Source organism: Penaeus chinensis, chromosome 34 (genome assembly GCF_019202785.1).
Source record: "Penaeus chinensis breed Huanghai No. 1 chromosome 34, ASM1920278v2, whole genome shotgun sequence".
NCBI lineage: Eukaryota > Metazoa > Arthropoda > Malacostraca > Decapoda > Penaeidae > Penaeus > Penaeus chinensis.
In genome coordinates, this window is record NC_061852.1 from 36,659,186 (window position 1) to 36,677,401 (window position 18,216).

At 39.4% G+C, this 18,216-nt stretch overlaps 3 protein-coding genes across 3 annotated transcripts; 2 read left to right on the top strand and 1 right to left on the bottom strand.

Annotated features, from left to right (window-relative positions):
* Positions 1–2,963: 2,963 nt before the first annotated feature.
* On the bottom strand, positions 2,964–3,403 carry LOC125043491 (histone H2A). Its single transcript, XM_047639593.1, has one exon. It carries the CDS (start codon positions 3,382–3,384, stop codon positions 3,013–3,015), a length of 372 nt encoding a protein of 123 aa, XP_047495549.1. The 5' UTR covers positions 3,385–3,403; the 3' UTR covers positions 2,964–3,012.
* Positions 3,404–10,515: 7,112 nt separating this feature from the next.
* LOC125043858 (histone H2B) lies at positions 10,516–10,932 on the top strand. The gene has a single exon (XM_047640184.1). The coding sequence runs from the start codon at positions 10,524–10,526 to the stop codon at positions 10,893–10,895; it is 372 nt and encodes a 123-aa protein (XP_047496140.1). The 5' UTR covers positions 10,516–10,523; the 3' UTR covers positions 10,896–10,932.
* Positions 10,933–17,761: 6,829 nt separating this feature from the next.
* Positions 17,762–18,216, top strand: LOC125043852 (histone H4). Its single transcript, XM_047640180.1, has one exon. The coding sequence runs from the start codon at positions 17,779–17,781 to the stop codon at positions 18,088–18,090; it is 312 nt and encodes a 103-aa protein (XP_047496136.1). The 5' UTR covers positions 17,762–17,778; the 3' UTR covers positions 18,091–18,216.

The window sequence follows — 18,216 nt, forward strand, 5'->3', positions numbered from 1 at the left end:
ATATATATATATATATATATATATATATATATATTCACTTCTATACGTCTTTATATTTTTATATCTTTTTTTTATTTATTTATATATATATATATATATATATATATATATATATATATATATATATATATATATATATATATATATATACATACATACATACATATACATATATACATATATATACATATATATACATATAAACACATATATACATATATATTATATATATATACATATATATACATATATATACATATATATACATATATATACATATATATATATATATATATATATATATATATTCACTTCTATACGTCTATATATTTTTATATCTTTTTTTTATTTATTTATATATTTATCTACAATTATCGACATATTCATGATATATTTATCTATATTTACATATTTATTGATGTATTTATCTCTATTTATCAGCAGGGTTATTGATATATTTCACTATATTTATCTACATATTTATTTATATGTTTCTCTATATTTATCAGTAGATTTATTGATACATTTCTCTATATTTATCAGTAGATTTATTGATATATTTCTTTATATTTATCAACAGATTTATTGATATATTTCTCTATATTTATCAGTAGATTTATTGATATATTTCTTTATATTTATCAACAGATTTATTGATATATTTCTCTATATTTATCAGCAGATTTATTGATGTATTTATCTATATTTATCAGCAGATTTATTGATATGTTTATCTATATTTACATATTGAAGTATAGTTCTTTATTTATCAGCAGGCTTATTGATGTATTTATCTACATTTATCAGCAGATTTATTGATACATTGATATATTTATGTATATTTACTTATTTATTGATGTATTTATCTATATTTTTCAGCAGGTTTATTGATATATCTATCTATATTTATCTACATATTTATTGATGTATTTATCTATATTTTTCAGCAGGTTTATTGATATATCTATCTATATTTATTTACATATTTATTGATGTATTTATTTATATTTATTTACATATTTATTGATGTATTTATTTATATTTAGCTACATATTTATTGATGTATTTATTTATATTTAGCTACATATTTATTGATGTATTAATTTATATTTATCTACATATTTATTGATATATCTATCTACATATTTATTGATATATCTATCTACATATTTAATGATATATTTCTCTATATTTATCCACGTATTTATTGACATATTTACCTATATTTAGGTACATATTAATTGATATATTTATCTATATTTATTTACATATTCATTGATATATTTAGCTACATTTATCTACATATATATTGATATATTTCTCTACATATTTAATTATATATTTATCTATATTTATCTACATATTTAATTATATATTTATCTATATTTATCTACATATTTATTGATATATCTATCTAGATGTATCTACATATATATTGATATATTTATCTACATATTTAGTTATATATTTATCAATATTTATCTACGTATTTATATATATATTCTCTATATTTATCTACATATTCATTGATATATTTATCTATATTTACATAATTATTGATGCATTTATCTATATTTATCAGCAGATTTATTGATATATTTATCTATATTTACATATTTATTGATGCATTTATCTATATTTATCTACATATTTATTGATGTATTTATCTTTATTTATCAGCAGATTTAATTATATATCTGTCTACATTTATCTACATATATATTGATATATTTATCTACATATTTGATTATATATTTATCTATGTATTTATTGATATATTTACCTATATTTAGCTACATATTCATTGATATATTTAACTATATTTATCTTTATATTTGATTATATATTTCTCTTTATATTTACTGATATTATTCTCTCTATATACAAATTTTATTTAACTTCATATTTACTTATTTATTTCTCTTTATATTTAATGATTTATTTATCAGTATAGTTAACGCTATATTTGTTGATGTGTTTATTGTTATGTTTATCTATATTGATTTATATATTTATCTATATTTATTGACATTGATCTAAATTTCTCTATATTTTTATATATTATATATTTATATATATTTATATATATTTATATATATTTATGTATATTTATGTATATATATATATATTTATATATATATATATATGTATGTATATATATATATATATATATATATATATATATATATATATATATATATTTATAAATGTATGGTTATATGTATATGTATGTACATGTATAAGTTTGGTTATATGTATATGTTTGGTTATATGTATATGTATGGTTACATGTATATGTATGTACATGTATATGTATGTACATGTATATGTATGTACACGTATATGTATGTACATGTATATGTATGTACATGTATATGTATGTACATGTATATGTATGGTTACATGTATATGTATGTACATGTATATGTATGGTTACATGTATATGTATGTACATGTATATGTATGTACATGTATATGTATGGTTACATGTATATGTATGTACATGTATATGTATGTACATGTATATGTATGTACATGTATATGTATGGTTACATGTATATGTATGGTTACATGTATATGTATGTACATGTATATGTATGTACATGTATATGTATGTACATGTATATGTATGTACATGTATATGTTTGTACATGTATATGTATGGTTATCTGTATATGTATGGTTATATGTATATGTATGTACATGTATATGTCTGGTTACCTGTTTATGTATGTACATGTATATATATGGTTATATGTATATGTTTGTACATGTATATGTCTGGTTACCTGTTTATGTATGTACATGTATATATATGGTTATATGTATATGTATAGAGGTACATGTATTACTGATAACATGAAGTCGGGTGTTGGCTAACTGTACTGGCTTGTGTTATGGGTATGACATTTATTAATAATTTTACCATGATGATTTGTCAATTTTCTCATTAGGGAGATACTGTGGCTCCTAAAGGAGCCGATGTTGAGATGGGAGAACCAAGAAGAGTGTTTACTTCTTCTCGGTCTTCTTGGGGAGGAGCACAGCCTGGATGTTAGGCAGAACACCACCCTGGGCAATGGTGACGCCAGACAACAGCTTGTTGAGCTCTTCATCGTTACGGATGGCAAGCTGCAAGTGACGGGGGATGATACGGGTCTTCTTGTTGTCACGAGCGGCGTTACCTGCCAATTCCAGGACCTCAGCGGCCAGGTATTCCATGACGGCAGCCAGGTACACAGGGGCACCTGCTCCCACACGCTCAGCGTAGTTTCCCTTACGCAGAAGGCGGTGAATTCTGCCCACAGGGAACTGAAGGCCAGCCCTGCTGGAGCGGGACTTTGACTTGCCCTTTACCTTACCACCCTTACCACGACCAGACATGATGCTTGCTTGTTAGGTACTTTACAAACCTTACTGCAATTAGGCAATTAACGTAGTAAAGAGGTGAAGAAATCCAAGGAGGGGGGGGGGAGAAGGTAAAGTGTTGAAATATAAGGAAGTTAGAGGTTATGAAAGTAGGGGGGCGAAAGCCCCTTGCATGGTGGTGAATCTTTATCTCTTGGTCATGTCTGGGGTTCGAGGAGGGGGGGGGGGGGTATTTGAATTTGAGTTATATGATTATTGAAGTGCTGGCCATAACGAATAGTGAGATTATATTAGTTAAATTAAAAGTAAACACCTCTCTTTCTTGTTAATATATATATATAATCATATATATATGTATTTGTTTTTTTTTAGGTTTATTTTAACGTTTAATGATTTTTTATTGATTTTAATTTTCATATTTGTGAGTTGAATATGGAACTAATTAACGAGAAACGACTAATTATTAAATAAATAGGATTAGCAAATGGATTAATGGAATAAATTAATAGACTAATGACTACAATTTTTTTTTTTTTTTTTTTTTTTTTTTTTTTTTTTTTTTTTTTTTTTTTTAATTTTACAATGCAAGGTAAAAGGCAAAACAAAGAAGAAAGAGGCTGGGGAGTTCCAGGGGCAGAGCGAGAGATATAGAGGTAATACAAAAAACGTAGGTGATGGATGATGAAGGGGAAGTACATACTAGACAGAGGCAGGAGGGGAAAGGGTGAGATGAGATGAGATGAGTTAATGTGGCTAATGGGTTTCGATAAACGAATAAAGTGGCATATGTGATAACATTCGTAGGGGAGTGACTTCTTTGACAACTAGGTCTGACTAGCAATGGGGAGGGAACGAAAAGGGAGCATGTTACATATAAATAATGGTGAAGTGAGAGAAAAAAAAAAAAAAAAAAAAAAAAAAAAAAAAAAAAAAAAAAAAAAAAAAAAAAAAAAAAAAAAAAAAAAAAAAAGCAAGCAAGCAAGCAAGCATGCAAGCAAGCAAGAGCAAACAAATGCAAGAACAAAAAACAAAAACAAGAACAGGAACACGAACACGAACAAGAACAGAAACAGTAACACACGGAACAAAACAAGGGCAAGCGAACAAAAGTGAATTGACTTAACATAAATTACGAATGAATGGAAGGGTAGCTGTGTCAACAACAGTACGATAGGGTTACAAGGTACATGACATTGAGAATAAGGCTATTATTATTATTATTTTTTTTTTTTTTTTTTTTTTTTTTTTTTTTTTTTTTTTTTTTTTTTTTTAATAGGAGTATTTTTTTTTTTTTTTTTTTTTTTTTTTTTTCTCCTTTTCTTCCGTAGAACATCTCCATCTTACTCGTCCTCCGACTCGCGTGTCTGCCTTATGCAATTGCACGTGTGCACTCCCATAATCACAGGCAATCGAGTCAAGAGTCCGTAGTAAGTTTGTAAGATGTTCAGTCCTTGAAATCTCTCCGTCTATAGTTCGTCGGCACTGATCCCACGACCACTAGGCGGGCCAAGGCGGGCCGAGGCGGGCCGAGGCGGGCAAAGTGACAAGCCGTGGTAACACTGCTGCCGAATTTATAGCTTCGAGAGGCGGCAAGGTGGCCAGCCCTCTCTCCCCCGTGATTGGCTAATCCGTGTCGCACGCATGGGAGCTGGCAGGACCGATGGTTGCTCACTTTGATGTCCTTATTTTAGGCGCTGTGCAACATGGTTTAGCCAATCCTTTGGGGATTCTGAGGGTAACTTCTGATTTTATTGTTTTTTCTATTATTTGTGTTTTTTTAGCCTTTAACAACTTAAAAATTAACAAAGACATGGTCATGGTCACAATTAAGGGGCGGTGTGTGTATTTGTGTGTGCGTACATCGGTGTGGGTGTTTCGTGTTCTGTGATTGGTAGTGTTCTGGGCCACCAAGCGTGGTTTGTGTGGGTGTTTGCGTGTTTTTCAAAGATGTTGTTATAATGTTCGTCTTGTTGTTCGCGTAGTCGGGCCCAGGTGTTTTTGCCTCGTCTGTGTATGCGTGTGTTCAGTGGTTCCATGCTGTATATTCTGTGTAGTGTTTCTGCGGAAATTCGGTCTTGATATGTTGCGCCGTGTACCCAGAGTAGTGCTTTGTTTTGTACTGATTGCATTCGGAGTTTTTGTGTGTTTGATATTGCAACCAGCGGGATAGCTGTGTATTCAAGAATAGGTCTGACAGTTGTTTTGTAAAGTCTGAGTTTTGTTTGTGGTGTGCAGCATGAAAAGCGTTTTAGTTTGGTTAGTGTTATTTGTGCTTGTGTTATTCTGTGTTTGACGTGTGTGAGGAAGCCTGTGCTTGTGAACTGTAGTCCGAGAATGGTTCCTGTGTTAGTGTATGGAATGTTGGTGTTGTTGATTGTGATTGGTTGTGAATTTCTACGTGCTATGGGTATGAGTTTGAATTTGTTTATGTTTGTCTGTATTTTCCAGTGGTGCTCAAAGGTGTTGATGTTCTGTATAGCTCTTTCTGTTGTTCGTTTCATGAAGTGTTGTGATTTAGAGGGGTGTGTGATAATCTGTGTGATATCGTCTGCATATGAAATATAGTTGCTGTATGGTGTTGGTTCTGGCAGATTAGCTGTATACAGGATATAGAGGGTTGGCGATAAAACGCCTCCCTGTGGTACTCCACTTCTGAGGTGGATGGGGGTGCCTAGGTGGGCTCCCAGGCGTATCGTGGCAGTCCTGTCATCCAGGAAACTACAGAGAAGGCGCGTGAAGTGTGTGGGTAGCTGTAGTTGTGTTAATTTGTACTTGAGACCGTCATGCCAGACCTTATCAAAGGCCTTGCTGACGTCTCGCAGTATTGCGTTCGTCTGGTGCTTGTTAGCGAGACCGAGAGCAATCTCCTCATAAGCGAGGGCGATGGCACTCTCAGTCCCTCTGTGTGGGCGAAAGCCGTATTGCCTACTGTTGTGTATTTGGTTGTTTTCAAGGTGTGGGATGAGTCTTTGTGTTATTACCCTCTCTAGCAGTTTGCCTGGGACTTCTAAGAGTGAGATGGGGCGGTAGTTCCCCACCTCATGTGTAGATTTCCCTGGCTTGGGTATTAAGGTGAGAGTGGCGTGTTTGAATTTATCAGGGAAATATCCTGTTGCCAGTGCTGCATTGAAGATATGGCGTAGTCTGCTGATCATTCTGGGTGGAAGATGTTCAATGATTGTTTTGTTTATGTTGCTTGCTCCTGGTGTTGTGTTTTTGGTGCGTTTGATTGTATTTGTTATTTCCTCTGGTGTGATTGGTGTGGAGAGGGGACTGTCCTCGGTGAGAGTGTTTAGTCTGATGGTGTTCTCTGGGAGAAATCTGTTTCTATGTTGTTGTATGTAGTTTGTAACCTCGGTCTCTGTGGTGTGGTCGAATCGGGCGTTCTCGGCGGGGGAGATTTGGAAATTCTGTTGCCAGAATTCCCTGTGGAGAGGCTCCATCTCCTCCACCGTGTCAACCTTCTGTCTTTGCGTGTTGTATATGTATGTGGTTGTCTGTTTGTTCGATCCCATAAGCATTTTGAAGTTACTCCAAAATCTCTTGGGGTCTTTTGTGTTTTGACATAGTCTTTGCACAAGTGTTTCCCAGTGTTGTTTGTTCATTACTTTAGTTTCGTGGGTAATTTGTGTTCGTATTTCTCTGTATCGTGTGCGTAGTTGTGCGTCCCAGCCCCGTGTTATTGCAAGGTCGTGTAGGTGCCTGTATTGTATTTTAAGCAATTTCAGACGATGTGTTTCTCTGTAGTGAGGGATTGTCTTGTATGTTGTTTTGGGGATGTTGGCCTGCCGAGCCGTCTGTATGTCTGTGTACCACTGTTCAAGGTGGGTGTTTATTGTGTGTGTGGGTTGCCCCTCGAGATCAATTAGTTGTGTGTTTTCAAGTGCTTGTTTGAAGCCCTCCCAGTTTGCATGTTTGAAGGATTCTCGGGGTTGTGTTGGGATCATGATGGGATTTGTTGAAAGTGTTAGGATGACCGGGAGGTGGTCGCTGGTTGTGACATCGTCTGTTGTGATGTGGTGGTGTAGTTGTGCTCTGTGATTTGCTAAGACTATGTCTGGTGTTGTTGCCGTGTTATAAGCTATATATGTTGGTGTGTGTGGACCGAGGTGTGTGAGTCTGCCTTGTTGTATGAGAGAGGCGAGGCCTCTGCCTACAGTGTTTGTGCGGTTGTAACCAAAAAGAGGGTGGTTTGCGTTAAGGTCTCCCATGATGTATATTGGTTTATTGTGCCTCAGGAGCTGCAAGATGTCAGGTTCTGGTATGTATGGTCTTCTTGGTGGAATGTATAATGTTGCTAGTATAATGGGTCCTTGTGGTGTGTTTATTTCGACTGCCAATAGGTCTGAGTGAAAGTTATTAATGATTTTGTGTGTGATGTCATTTCTGATCGCTATTGCTACGCCATCGCTTCTTTCCTGTGATTTGTTGGAAGAGTAGGTGGTGTACATGTAAATCTTGAGTGGGTTGATGTTATTGAGCCCATGGCTGTTAATGAGTATGATGTGAGGGTCGTGTCTTCTGTATGTGTTGCACAGTTCAGCTTTCCTTGTTGTCCAGTGTAATACATTGTGTTGTATTATGGTGAGGCGTGAGTGTAATGTATGGTGTTGCATGTGTATTATGTTGTTATTCAATAAAATAGCCGTTGTTTAGTGTGTCGAAGTCTTGGCTATATTCTATCATGGCATTGGAAATGTGCAAGTCGCCCCTCTTGAGGTGGCTGTGAAGCTTCTGAATTGTGACCATGTTAGAATGCTCTCTTTTCGATGTTAACCACTTTATTCGGTTATTTTTGATTTCAGTGCCAATTTCAGTGGGGTCAGAGTACTGGTATCTTTCAGGGTTCTCTGAGAAGAGGCGGATGCCATAATAGGCAGGGAGTATTGCAGTCCCGTCCATGAGGCGCTCCTCTCCTTCTATGTCAATGTAAGTTTCAGCGGGTTCTGTAAGGTTTGGGGTAGGGGGGGGTGCATCAGGGGTATCGCAGAGGATATCCTCTGAGTCGACTACTGGGGATATTCTGATGTATTTGGGTCTCACTGACTGACGAGAGGGGGAGGCCATGGCGGTGGTGGGTGCCGGTAGGTCTTCGACGTTTTGGGGAACTGACTGGGGCTCCAGTGACTGGGCCCTTTGTGGCAGGGGCTCAGCTGATTGAGCCTGCAGAGGACGGGGCTCCGTTGCCTGGGCCTGTACGGGCTGCGGCATTGGTGCCTGGGGTTGTTGCTGTTCAGGCAGGTCCTGAACTGGCATGGATGGTGGTTTGATTACCTTAAGGATACCCCAAGAGTCAGATTCCCCAAGGTCGAGAGCAGGAAGGTTATTAGCCTCCAGTGCTACCCTAGCATGATGCCTGAATCCCTTTTCAGGGGCAATGATATTTTGCATGTGGGCATGCAGGAGGACCACAAGGATCTCCTTCGAGAGGTCGTTAGGGAGGGCTAGGTGAATGGACTCTGCCTTCACCTGTTTAATTTCTTGACGGACCTGGTTAATGAGTGGTTTCCAGGTCTTCGTCGTTGCATGTACTGCTTCCTGAGCAGTTTTCTGGGCCACAGCTCTAAATGGCTTAGCCTCAATCTCAATTAGTTTCTCCCTAAGCTTCTCTTGGGAAACCTTCATGGCCTCCTTTCGGGTGGGGCAACTGTTAGCAAATGTCCTGTGGGCACCACTGCAGTTTAGGCATTTTTTGACTGGACTTTTACAGTCCCTGTATGAGTGAGTGCTGGAGCCACACTCGGTGCACCGCGTCTTCTTCTCGGCCTTACAATGGTTTTTAAGGTGGCCATAACCGAAGCAGTTCATGCACTGCTTAAGGGGCGTATACCTCTCAAATTCGATTTGCCAGGGGGCAACATAGAGTTTGAAGAGGTATATCCCCTTATCTTTGATTTTTTTGGCCATGGCGTGGTCAGAGAACCTAACCTTCATGATGTATTTGAGCTTCATTATGAAAATGTGCTCAACTTGGGCGTCGGGGAAGGAGGAGGTGATCTCTTCCGCAATGTCTAGCTCCGACTCGTTGACAACTTGTCGGTCTAGCTTTTTGAAGACTAGCGTGAGCTTCGCCTTCATGTCTACGGGGAGTACAGGGGAGAAACCAAGCTTCTCCAAGGACTGGACGACGTCCTGCGAGAAGAGCTTCTCGGCATGGGCGTCGTCCTCAATTAGGGCCAGATAACCATCATGAAGGGTGAAGTACCGAAGTACTCTGATCTCTGCACTGAAAAGTGCATTGGCAAGAATATCTCTTTTTCTCGGGGAGGGGCCACCGAGAGCTTTGATTTTAATTTTAGGCATGGTCAAGGTGCATTGGTCAGGGGAGATGCCGTGTGGGTGATGTGATTGAGGTGCGAGGTGAATGGAGAGATGATGAAGAGAGAGAGAAAGTATGGGGAAAAAAGGAGCCTATACTCGACCCCCCCTAGTAGCAGACTGGTTGCGTTCTCCAGTGCACAAGGGGATTGGAGCTTTGTGTTGGGCTGCTCCCTTATTGCCAATCCTTGCTACAAAGGGGCAACAGGTAAGTAGCACACCACCCAGACGAATACAAAAGCCCTCGAGGGACTTATGCAGGTCCAGGTGACCACAAGAAAGGGAAAGGAATTCAGTGGAAGAAAAAGCACACCTATATGTCAGCTCAGACTGCTGGGCCTTTCTATACAGGTTTCCCTGTGATAGAGAGAGCTGCGGGTCTGAGGAGAGGTGTAATGTTCCCTTATCACCGTCAATGGTTGAAAAGAGACTGCTGAATGCAGAAAGAAAAAAGCAAAAAATCTCTGGGAAAATCAGAGAGTATTTACTGTACATTTACTTCGAGCACAATAACAGCAGGCGAGTTCGCGGCGCGATTGAGGCCTCGGCAGACCAAGGTGGCTCAATGACACTTTGAAGTTTCGTTTGCTATTATGGTGACTCGTTTAGCTTTGACTGGGTGATGGTGGGACCTTACTGCAATTTCGGCGAGCTTAGCTTTTATAGGCGGCCCCGGTTGACTGAGTCAGATTGCGACAACTGGCATGTTCTGTGTACACCAGATCAGCCAGTAGTCGTGGTCCTGTACGGGGAGGCTGGCGCGCGCGTTGGACAATAAAAGGAAAATTGTGAGTGCGGGAAACGTACTTCGTCCCGTAGGAACGACGACAAGCATCATGCCACCCAAAACTTCCGGAAAGGCTGCCAAGAAGGCCGGTAAGGCCCAAAAGTCTATCACCAAGGGTGATAAGAAGAAGAAGCGCAGGAGGAAGGAGAGCTACAGCATCTACATCTACAAGGTGCTCAAGCAGGTCCACCCTGATACCGGTATCTCCTCCAAGGCCATGTCTATCATGAACTCTTTCGTGAATGACATTTTTGAGCGCATTGCAGCTGAGGCTTCCCGCCTTGCACACTACAACAAGCGTTCCACCATCACCAGCCGGGAGATTCAGACCGCTGTCAGGCTGTTGCTCCCTGGAGAACTTGCCAAGCACGCTGTTAGTGAGGGCACAAAGGCCGTCACAAAGTACACTTCCTCCAAGTAAATCTCTAGGTTGCATGCTTTTCTTGCCTCCTAGAACAACATCGGCTCCTTTAGGAGCCACATATTGTAATAAAGCAGATATACAATGACTTTGGTAACCCAGTTAGTTAGTAACATGTTCCCTGCCTCCTACTGTTATTGTTATTGCTACTTCTACTACTGTTTCTATTATTAGAATTACTACTACTACTATAAGACCATTCAGTGTCCTTACACACAGATAGATAGCTCTACAAGTGCTTCATTAATTACCAAGTAGACAAACAGTGAGTCGGTTTGTTATTCATTAGCCGTACCTATCTGTGTATCTCGGCTGTTTAGCTTTTTGCGTAGAATGTTAGAAAGTGCCTTGTATGATTTCAATGTGATTGATATTAGTATTATAATCATCATTAACAGACATTTCACGCCTATTATTACTATTATTACTATTATAACTATTATTACTATTATTACTATTATTACTGTTATTACTATTATTACTATTATTACTATTATTACTATTATTACTATTATTACTATTATTATTATTATTATTATTATTATTCAAGGAATGGACAAATCAGGAGCGGTCATTAGAACCTACAAACTACAGAGAACATAACATAACACCTAACTTGTGGAGGTAAGGTAGGTTTGATCATATGTAGTATATTTATTAATCTTTTAGCACATAGACCTTGGGAGGTGAAGTGGATCGTAGCCTCTGTTTATTCTGTCACTCAAAGTGAGTATTCAAATAATGTGTTGCGTTATTGAGCGTCTTGATTGCAAAATACACCTACACATTATATATCTGTATATATACAAATCTGTATATATACATTATATATATTCTATATATACATTATATATATTCTATATATACATTATATATATATTCATATATATTATACATTATATATATTCTATATATACATTATATATATTCTATATATACATTATATATATTCTATATAATTATATATTCTATATATACATTATATATATTCTATATATACATTATATATATTCTATATATACATTATATATATTCTATATATACATTATATATATTCTATATATACATTATATATATTCTATATATACATTATATATATTCTATATATACATTATATATATTCTATATATACATTATATATATTCTATATATACATTATATATATTCTATATATACTATATATATATTCTATATACTATATATATATTCTATATACTATATATATATTCTATATGCTATATATATATTCTGTATACTATATATATATTATATATACTATATATATTATATATACTATATATACTATATATACTATATATACTATTTTTCTTGCATACTATATATACTATATATATATATATATATATATATATATATTTATATATATATATATATATATATATATATATATATATATATATATATGTATATATGTACATACATATATACTTATACATATATATATGCAGATTTCTGTATAGACACATATATACCGATTTCTATATATACACACATACATAATTATTTATATATACATACAGAATTCTATCTATATACATATATATATATATATAAAACTATATAATACATATATGTACATATTTATATAGTTGTGTGTATATATATACATACCTAACTATATATACATACATAAACATATATGCATACATAACTAAGTATACATACGTAAACATATATGCATACATAATTTATTTATACATACATACATACATACATGCTCTCACATATATATATATATATATATATATATATATATATATAGTTATTTATCTATATATATAGTTATTTATCTATATATATATATATAGTTATCTATCTATATAAATATACATAAATCTCTCTCTCTCTATTTTTATATATGTATATATGTGTGTATATATATATATATATATATTAAATATATATGTTTGTGTGTGTGTGTATATTTATATATATATATATATATATATATATATATATATATATATATATATATATATATATATATATATATATATATATATATGTATATATATACATATTAGCATTTAGTGTGTGTGTGTATGCCTATATAACTAATACATACATAACACTCTCTCTCTCTCATATATATATATATATATATATATATATATATATATATTAGTGTGTGTGTTTGTGTATGTATATGTATGTTTGTATGTATGTATGTATGTATGTATGTATGTATGTATGTATGTATGTATGTATGTATGTATGTATGTGTGTGTGTGTACATCTGTATGTATGTATGCTATCAAGATTGATATAATTATTATGTATATATGCTTATCAATACTAGTTTGTGTACATTGACAACTTTTACACTACTTGTCTGAATTTCATCTCTCTGGAGACAATCTTTAGGCCCTGAAAAGGGCCGAGGATTATGATTTTGTGTTGCAGGTATGCAATCAAAACCTTAGGCGCGCTCTCCGCGGATACGGCGAGCAAGTTGGATATCCTTAGGCATGATTGTGACCCTCTTAGCGTGGATAGCGCAGAGGTTGGTGTCCTCAAAGAGGCCGACCAGGTAAGCCTCGGAGGCTTCCTGCAGAGCCATGACAGCAGAGGACTGGAAGCGGAGGTCAGTCTTGAAGTCCTGGGCAATCTCACGGACCAGGCGCTGGAAGGGCAGCTTGCGGATCAGGAGCTCAGTGCTCTTCTGGTAACGACGGATCTCACGAAGGGCAACAGTTCCGGGCCTGTAACGATGGGGCTTCTTGACACCTCCGGTAGCAGGGGCAGACTTACGTGCTGCCTTGGTGGCCAACTGCTTGCGGGGGGCCTTGCCTCCGGTAGACTTACGTGCAGTCTGCTTGGTACGTGCCATTTTGCGAGTTTGTATCTATACAGATATGAAACGCGAACACGCTCAAGACGTCAATTTATAGGAGAGCGAGCGAGACCTAGCGGAGTCGCGTGTGGCTGCGAGAGTCTGGCTTAACCCCGCCTATTTTGACTGGGTAAATATTGCCAGAGATACGGCACATGTCAGGTCCTCTAATGCAGCCTCGGTGACGTTATGTTCAATTCCAAGTTGAAGCTTGGGACAAACTACTAAGGCCCGATCAATTGAAAGTATTTTACATGTGAGCTTTTGTCAATAACAAGGCCTAGGCGAGTTTGTATTTGCACAGCGGTCAGTTAAGATGAGCGCTCATCTGAGTCGGCCGCCTCGCCGCTACGCAGACGGGGCGCGGCGGTAGCCTTACCCGATCTCGGTCGAGACGAAATTCAGGGCTCTCAGGACCACTAGGTCCCAAGGTTTTTGTGTGGGTTTCTTTGTAAAGAGATCATTTGACACCCCACGCAAAGACGACCTTGGCCTTGTGTGTATAACTTTGGGTGTTATCACGCTTACCTCACGTTGGAGCTAGTGTTTTAATTGTAGGTCAGAGTGCTTACAATTAAAACACGAAGCACTGTGGCAATTGACAGTTTTACTGCGAGGTGCCGGCCGAACATATAAGGGTTCACGCCCGTTCGGCAGGGTTCAACCCCGACCGGCCCTAACACACAAAGACTGTTAATTGCTCAGTGTGCCTCCCTTTTTTGAAACCACTTTCCGCCGTTCCACGTTCCTGTCATATTAGCTTTGCTAGCCTTCCCCCAATTTCCCATCACCATCACCCTTACGCTATGCGATCATGGGTCACATGATCAAATTAACATACTCTGGGGAGCCCATCTCCTGTGAGGTGGCTCTCCAGAAAATCTTTGAAATCACAGAGGTTGCCGTCACGCACTGCTTTAAAGTTCACAACGGTTTTAAAGTTGTTGTAGCCAAACCAGAACAAATGACCCCCTTCCTCTCCTCATCTGGCCAAAGAAAACTCGCTGCTAAGGGCTTTAAACCCACTCCTTCCCCTGAAACCAAGGCAAAATGCACGGTCGTGGCAAAAAAGATCGACAAAACAATCCCGCCACGATCGTGTGAGGCCATTCAGGCGGAAATTACAGCCAAAAACGATGTCACTGTAGTTGACATTTACAAACCTCCTGAATCTCGGATCGTCAAGATCCGATGCTCATCGCCTGAAGAGGCACAGAAACTAATTTCTCGTGGGATCGTGATGTTTAACACATCCGTCCCCACCTATAACATAGAACCTGAGTGCTTCATTCAGATTGATCAATGCCTGAAGTGCTACAGATACAATCACAAAAAACACACATGTACACACGAACAAAGGTGCAGTCGTTGTGGCGAAGTTGGGCACTTCTTCGCCACTTGCAACAAGCCCACCAAATGTTGCAACTGTGAGGGGCAGCACGCCGCCGTCAGCGGGTCTTGCCCTACACGGAAAGAGATACTGAAGACGAAAAGACAAGCACTTAAACAAAACACCAACCCAACATACGCCTCAACAGTTCAACAACCCCTACAGACATCTACACCCATCACCACAAGACCTCCCACGATTCCCCCGAGAACCACAATGCCTCCCCCACCTCAGTTCCCCCAAACCAACACTCTCACACCTGACATTAACACTAAAATACAAACTATACTACACGTAGCTTTGATAGCTGCCAAATACAAAGCACAAAGATTCGCAGACATTGTCCCTGTACTCCTACAAAGAAACAACCTCCCTAACATTGTGATTCCCAGGGAAATCTTTGAAGATGAAGACCTATACATAGCTGAATATCACACACAAACAAATACAAACACCGAGGATAGACCGGCGACCACCACACAACCACAGCCCTCTACCTCCCGCACACACCTACTCCCACAACCACAACCACAACGCCAACCAAAACTAAGCTCACAACCAAATACTACAAAAAACACAAACGAACACAAACGCAAACTACCATCACCACTAAACACGCACAAGAAGAAAGACAAGAAAGACCCACTGCCCCCGGCGACCACCGCACCCCCTCGTGGTCACCATGACAACACCATTCTGGGGGACTCCGATAGCGAGGATAGCCTCCAAATCGACCTCCCTGAGGTCGAAGCGGGGGCTACCTCGCTAGCTGTTCTCCCCGTTGGGGGGAACCTCGGGGGACTAGGAAACATCGGGAATTGGTCCGCCGATTCCCGAGAATTCCACGTCTCCCTCTCTCAGGAGTCCCTCCCGGACCTCGAGGGGGACGGGGCTCGGACTCGTCCGCGGCCTCGGTTCCGGGAGCAGCAAACGCCACGAAAAGTGGGTCAGCGTCAGCTTGACCTACTTTAAATGGCGTGCTGACAATTAGATGAGCTGCCTCCCACGCCAAACTGCACCTGTTCAAAGCCCTTACACACCCTCCTCTCACACACACACGCACTCAGACCCACATTACATACAAATGCACACAAGCTACAGATCAATCAGAATAAAGCACCCACATGGATCTGTACTATGGGCTGGGGACGAGTTGTGTCGTCCCCACGATCACCTCACGATCACGAGAAATGCTTCTGTGCCTCTCCCTGGCGCAGGAGGCTATGTAAACAACAACTACAAACCTCGCGTTTTGGTTGCCCGTCTGGGTAGACCATGCCTTCTTCAGGAGAAGAAGGGCGGCCCTGGCCGCGATGTCTTCTCGCCAGACCGAGGCGATGAACAGGGGCCAGTTCCTGGCTTGGCAGCATCATCTTTTCCTTTGTGTGCTTCTCATACTTCCTTCACGTCTTTCACCCATCCTCCTCCCTTGTTTCGTTCGTATTTTTAATTCTTATACTTTTATAAAACTTAAGTTAAAAAAGCTTCGGCGCTTTTTACTATAAACTCGGCACCCGCGCTCCCCACAGCTCGGCCAATCACGCTCCGGCGCGATTGTTGCCGGGTCTCGCGAGCGCGGATGTCGAGCAGCGTAAATTTGCTGCCTATCCTTTTTTAAGCTTTCAATTTTACTTGTGTTCTTGTGTTACATTTTATTAAGTTTTTTACGTTTTTTAGTTTTTTTACCATTCATGTTTTAATTCCCCTAGTTTATAAGTACTTTTTATGGTGGATGTTTTCTCCAAAACTCCCCCTTTTAATCTCCTAATTAAAATAACCCCTCTTAAGAGAGCCCTATCCCGTTTTTAACTCCCTTCCCCCCCCCTCTCTCTCTCTTCCGTGCGTAACCTCAACCTCGCCCACGCCCCATCTCATCATCCTTCCATAGCGTAAGCGTCCCTCATCCTAATCCTTACCTCAATCTCACTGGTTTCGGATTTCCGACACGTGACATCTGCCGCCTGCACCCTGCCATGACCGTGGCTCCTTTGCCGTAAGGAGTGGCAACGCGCGAGTGGGGGAGGAGATGTCATGGCCAGTGTTGCTAATCCAGGCGTGGTGAGATCGCCAGAGCACGTCTCCCTGGAAGTCCTGCCGCCGACAGAGAGAAATCTCTGCTCGACGCGGGCGTGGGAGATAGCCTCTGATTAGCGATCTCACTCGTATTTCACCCTCGCAGTCTCCCGGTTAGCCGAGGGCGCCACCGTTGCCATGGGCGAGAAGTCCGTGCACGGTGGGGCCCCGATGGCGCCTGGCAGGCCGCCCTCTCCGCTCCCAACCTCCCGTTAGCCGAGTGCGCGCCGCAGCCCGGGCATGTGGACTCGCCGACCCATGAGTTCGCTCATGCCAGGCGAATCCCGCCATGTCAGGGCCACGCGCGCACAGATGGCGCGGGGCCTCCCTCTCCAGCCTTTATCCTCCTTTCTACCTCCCGGTCAGCTATGCCCCCCAACTTTTACCCCGCATGTTGGGTTAAGCCCCGACTCTTTTTTCTCTTACTAAATCATCTTTTCGATCCCCCCCTTTATCCTTCCCCTCTCCCGCCTTCTTTCCCCCCCGGTAACGGGTCTTTTCTTTTAACTTTGTTGTTGTTGACGAAATTCATCTCGCTAACTCCCAGCAAGAAAACCACTATCATCATGACCGGACGAGGCAAGGGCGGAAAGGGGCTCGGAAAGGGTGGCGCCAAGCGTCATCGCAAGGTGTTGCGTGATAACATCCAGGGTATCACCAAGCCTGCCATCCGTCGTCTTGCTCGCCGTGGAGGTGTCAAGCGTATCTCTGGTCTGATCTACGAAGAAACCCGTGGTGTCCTCAAGGTGTTCCTCGAGAACGTGATCCGTGACGCCGTCACCTACACCGAGCACGCCAAGAGGAAGACCGTCACCGCCATGGACGTCGTCTACGCTCTCAAGCGCCAGGGACGTACCCTGTACGGTTTCGGAGGTTAAGTGTCTTGACCGACAACATCTACCATCAAAACCAACAACCCCCACCAAACCAAAAACCTTGGACCTATTTTAGGTCCTACAAATACTCATAAAGAGGATACAATTTGATACCCATCTATCTATCTT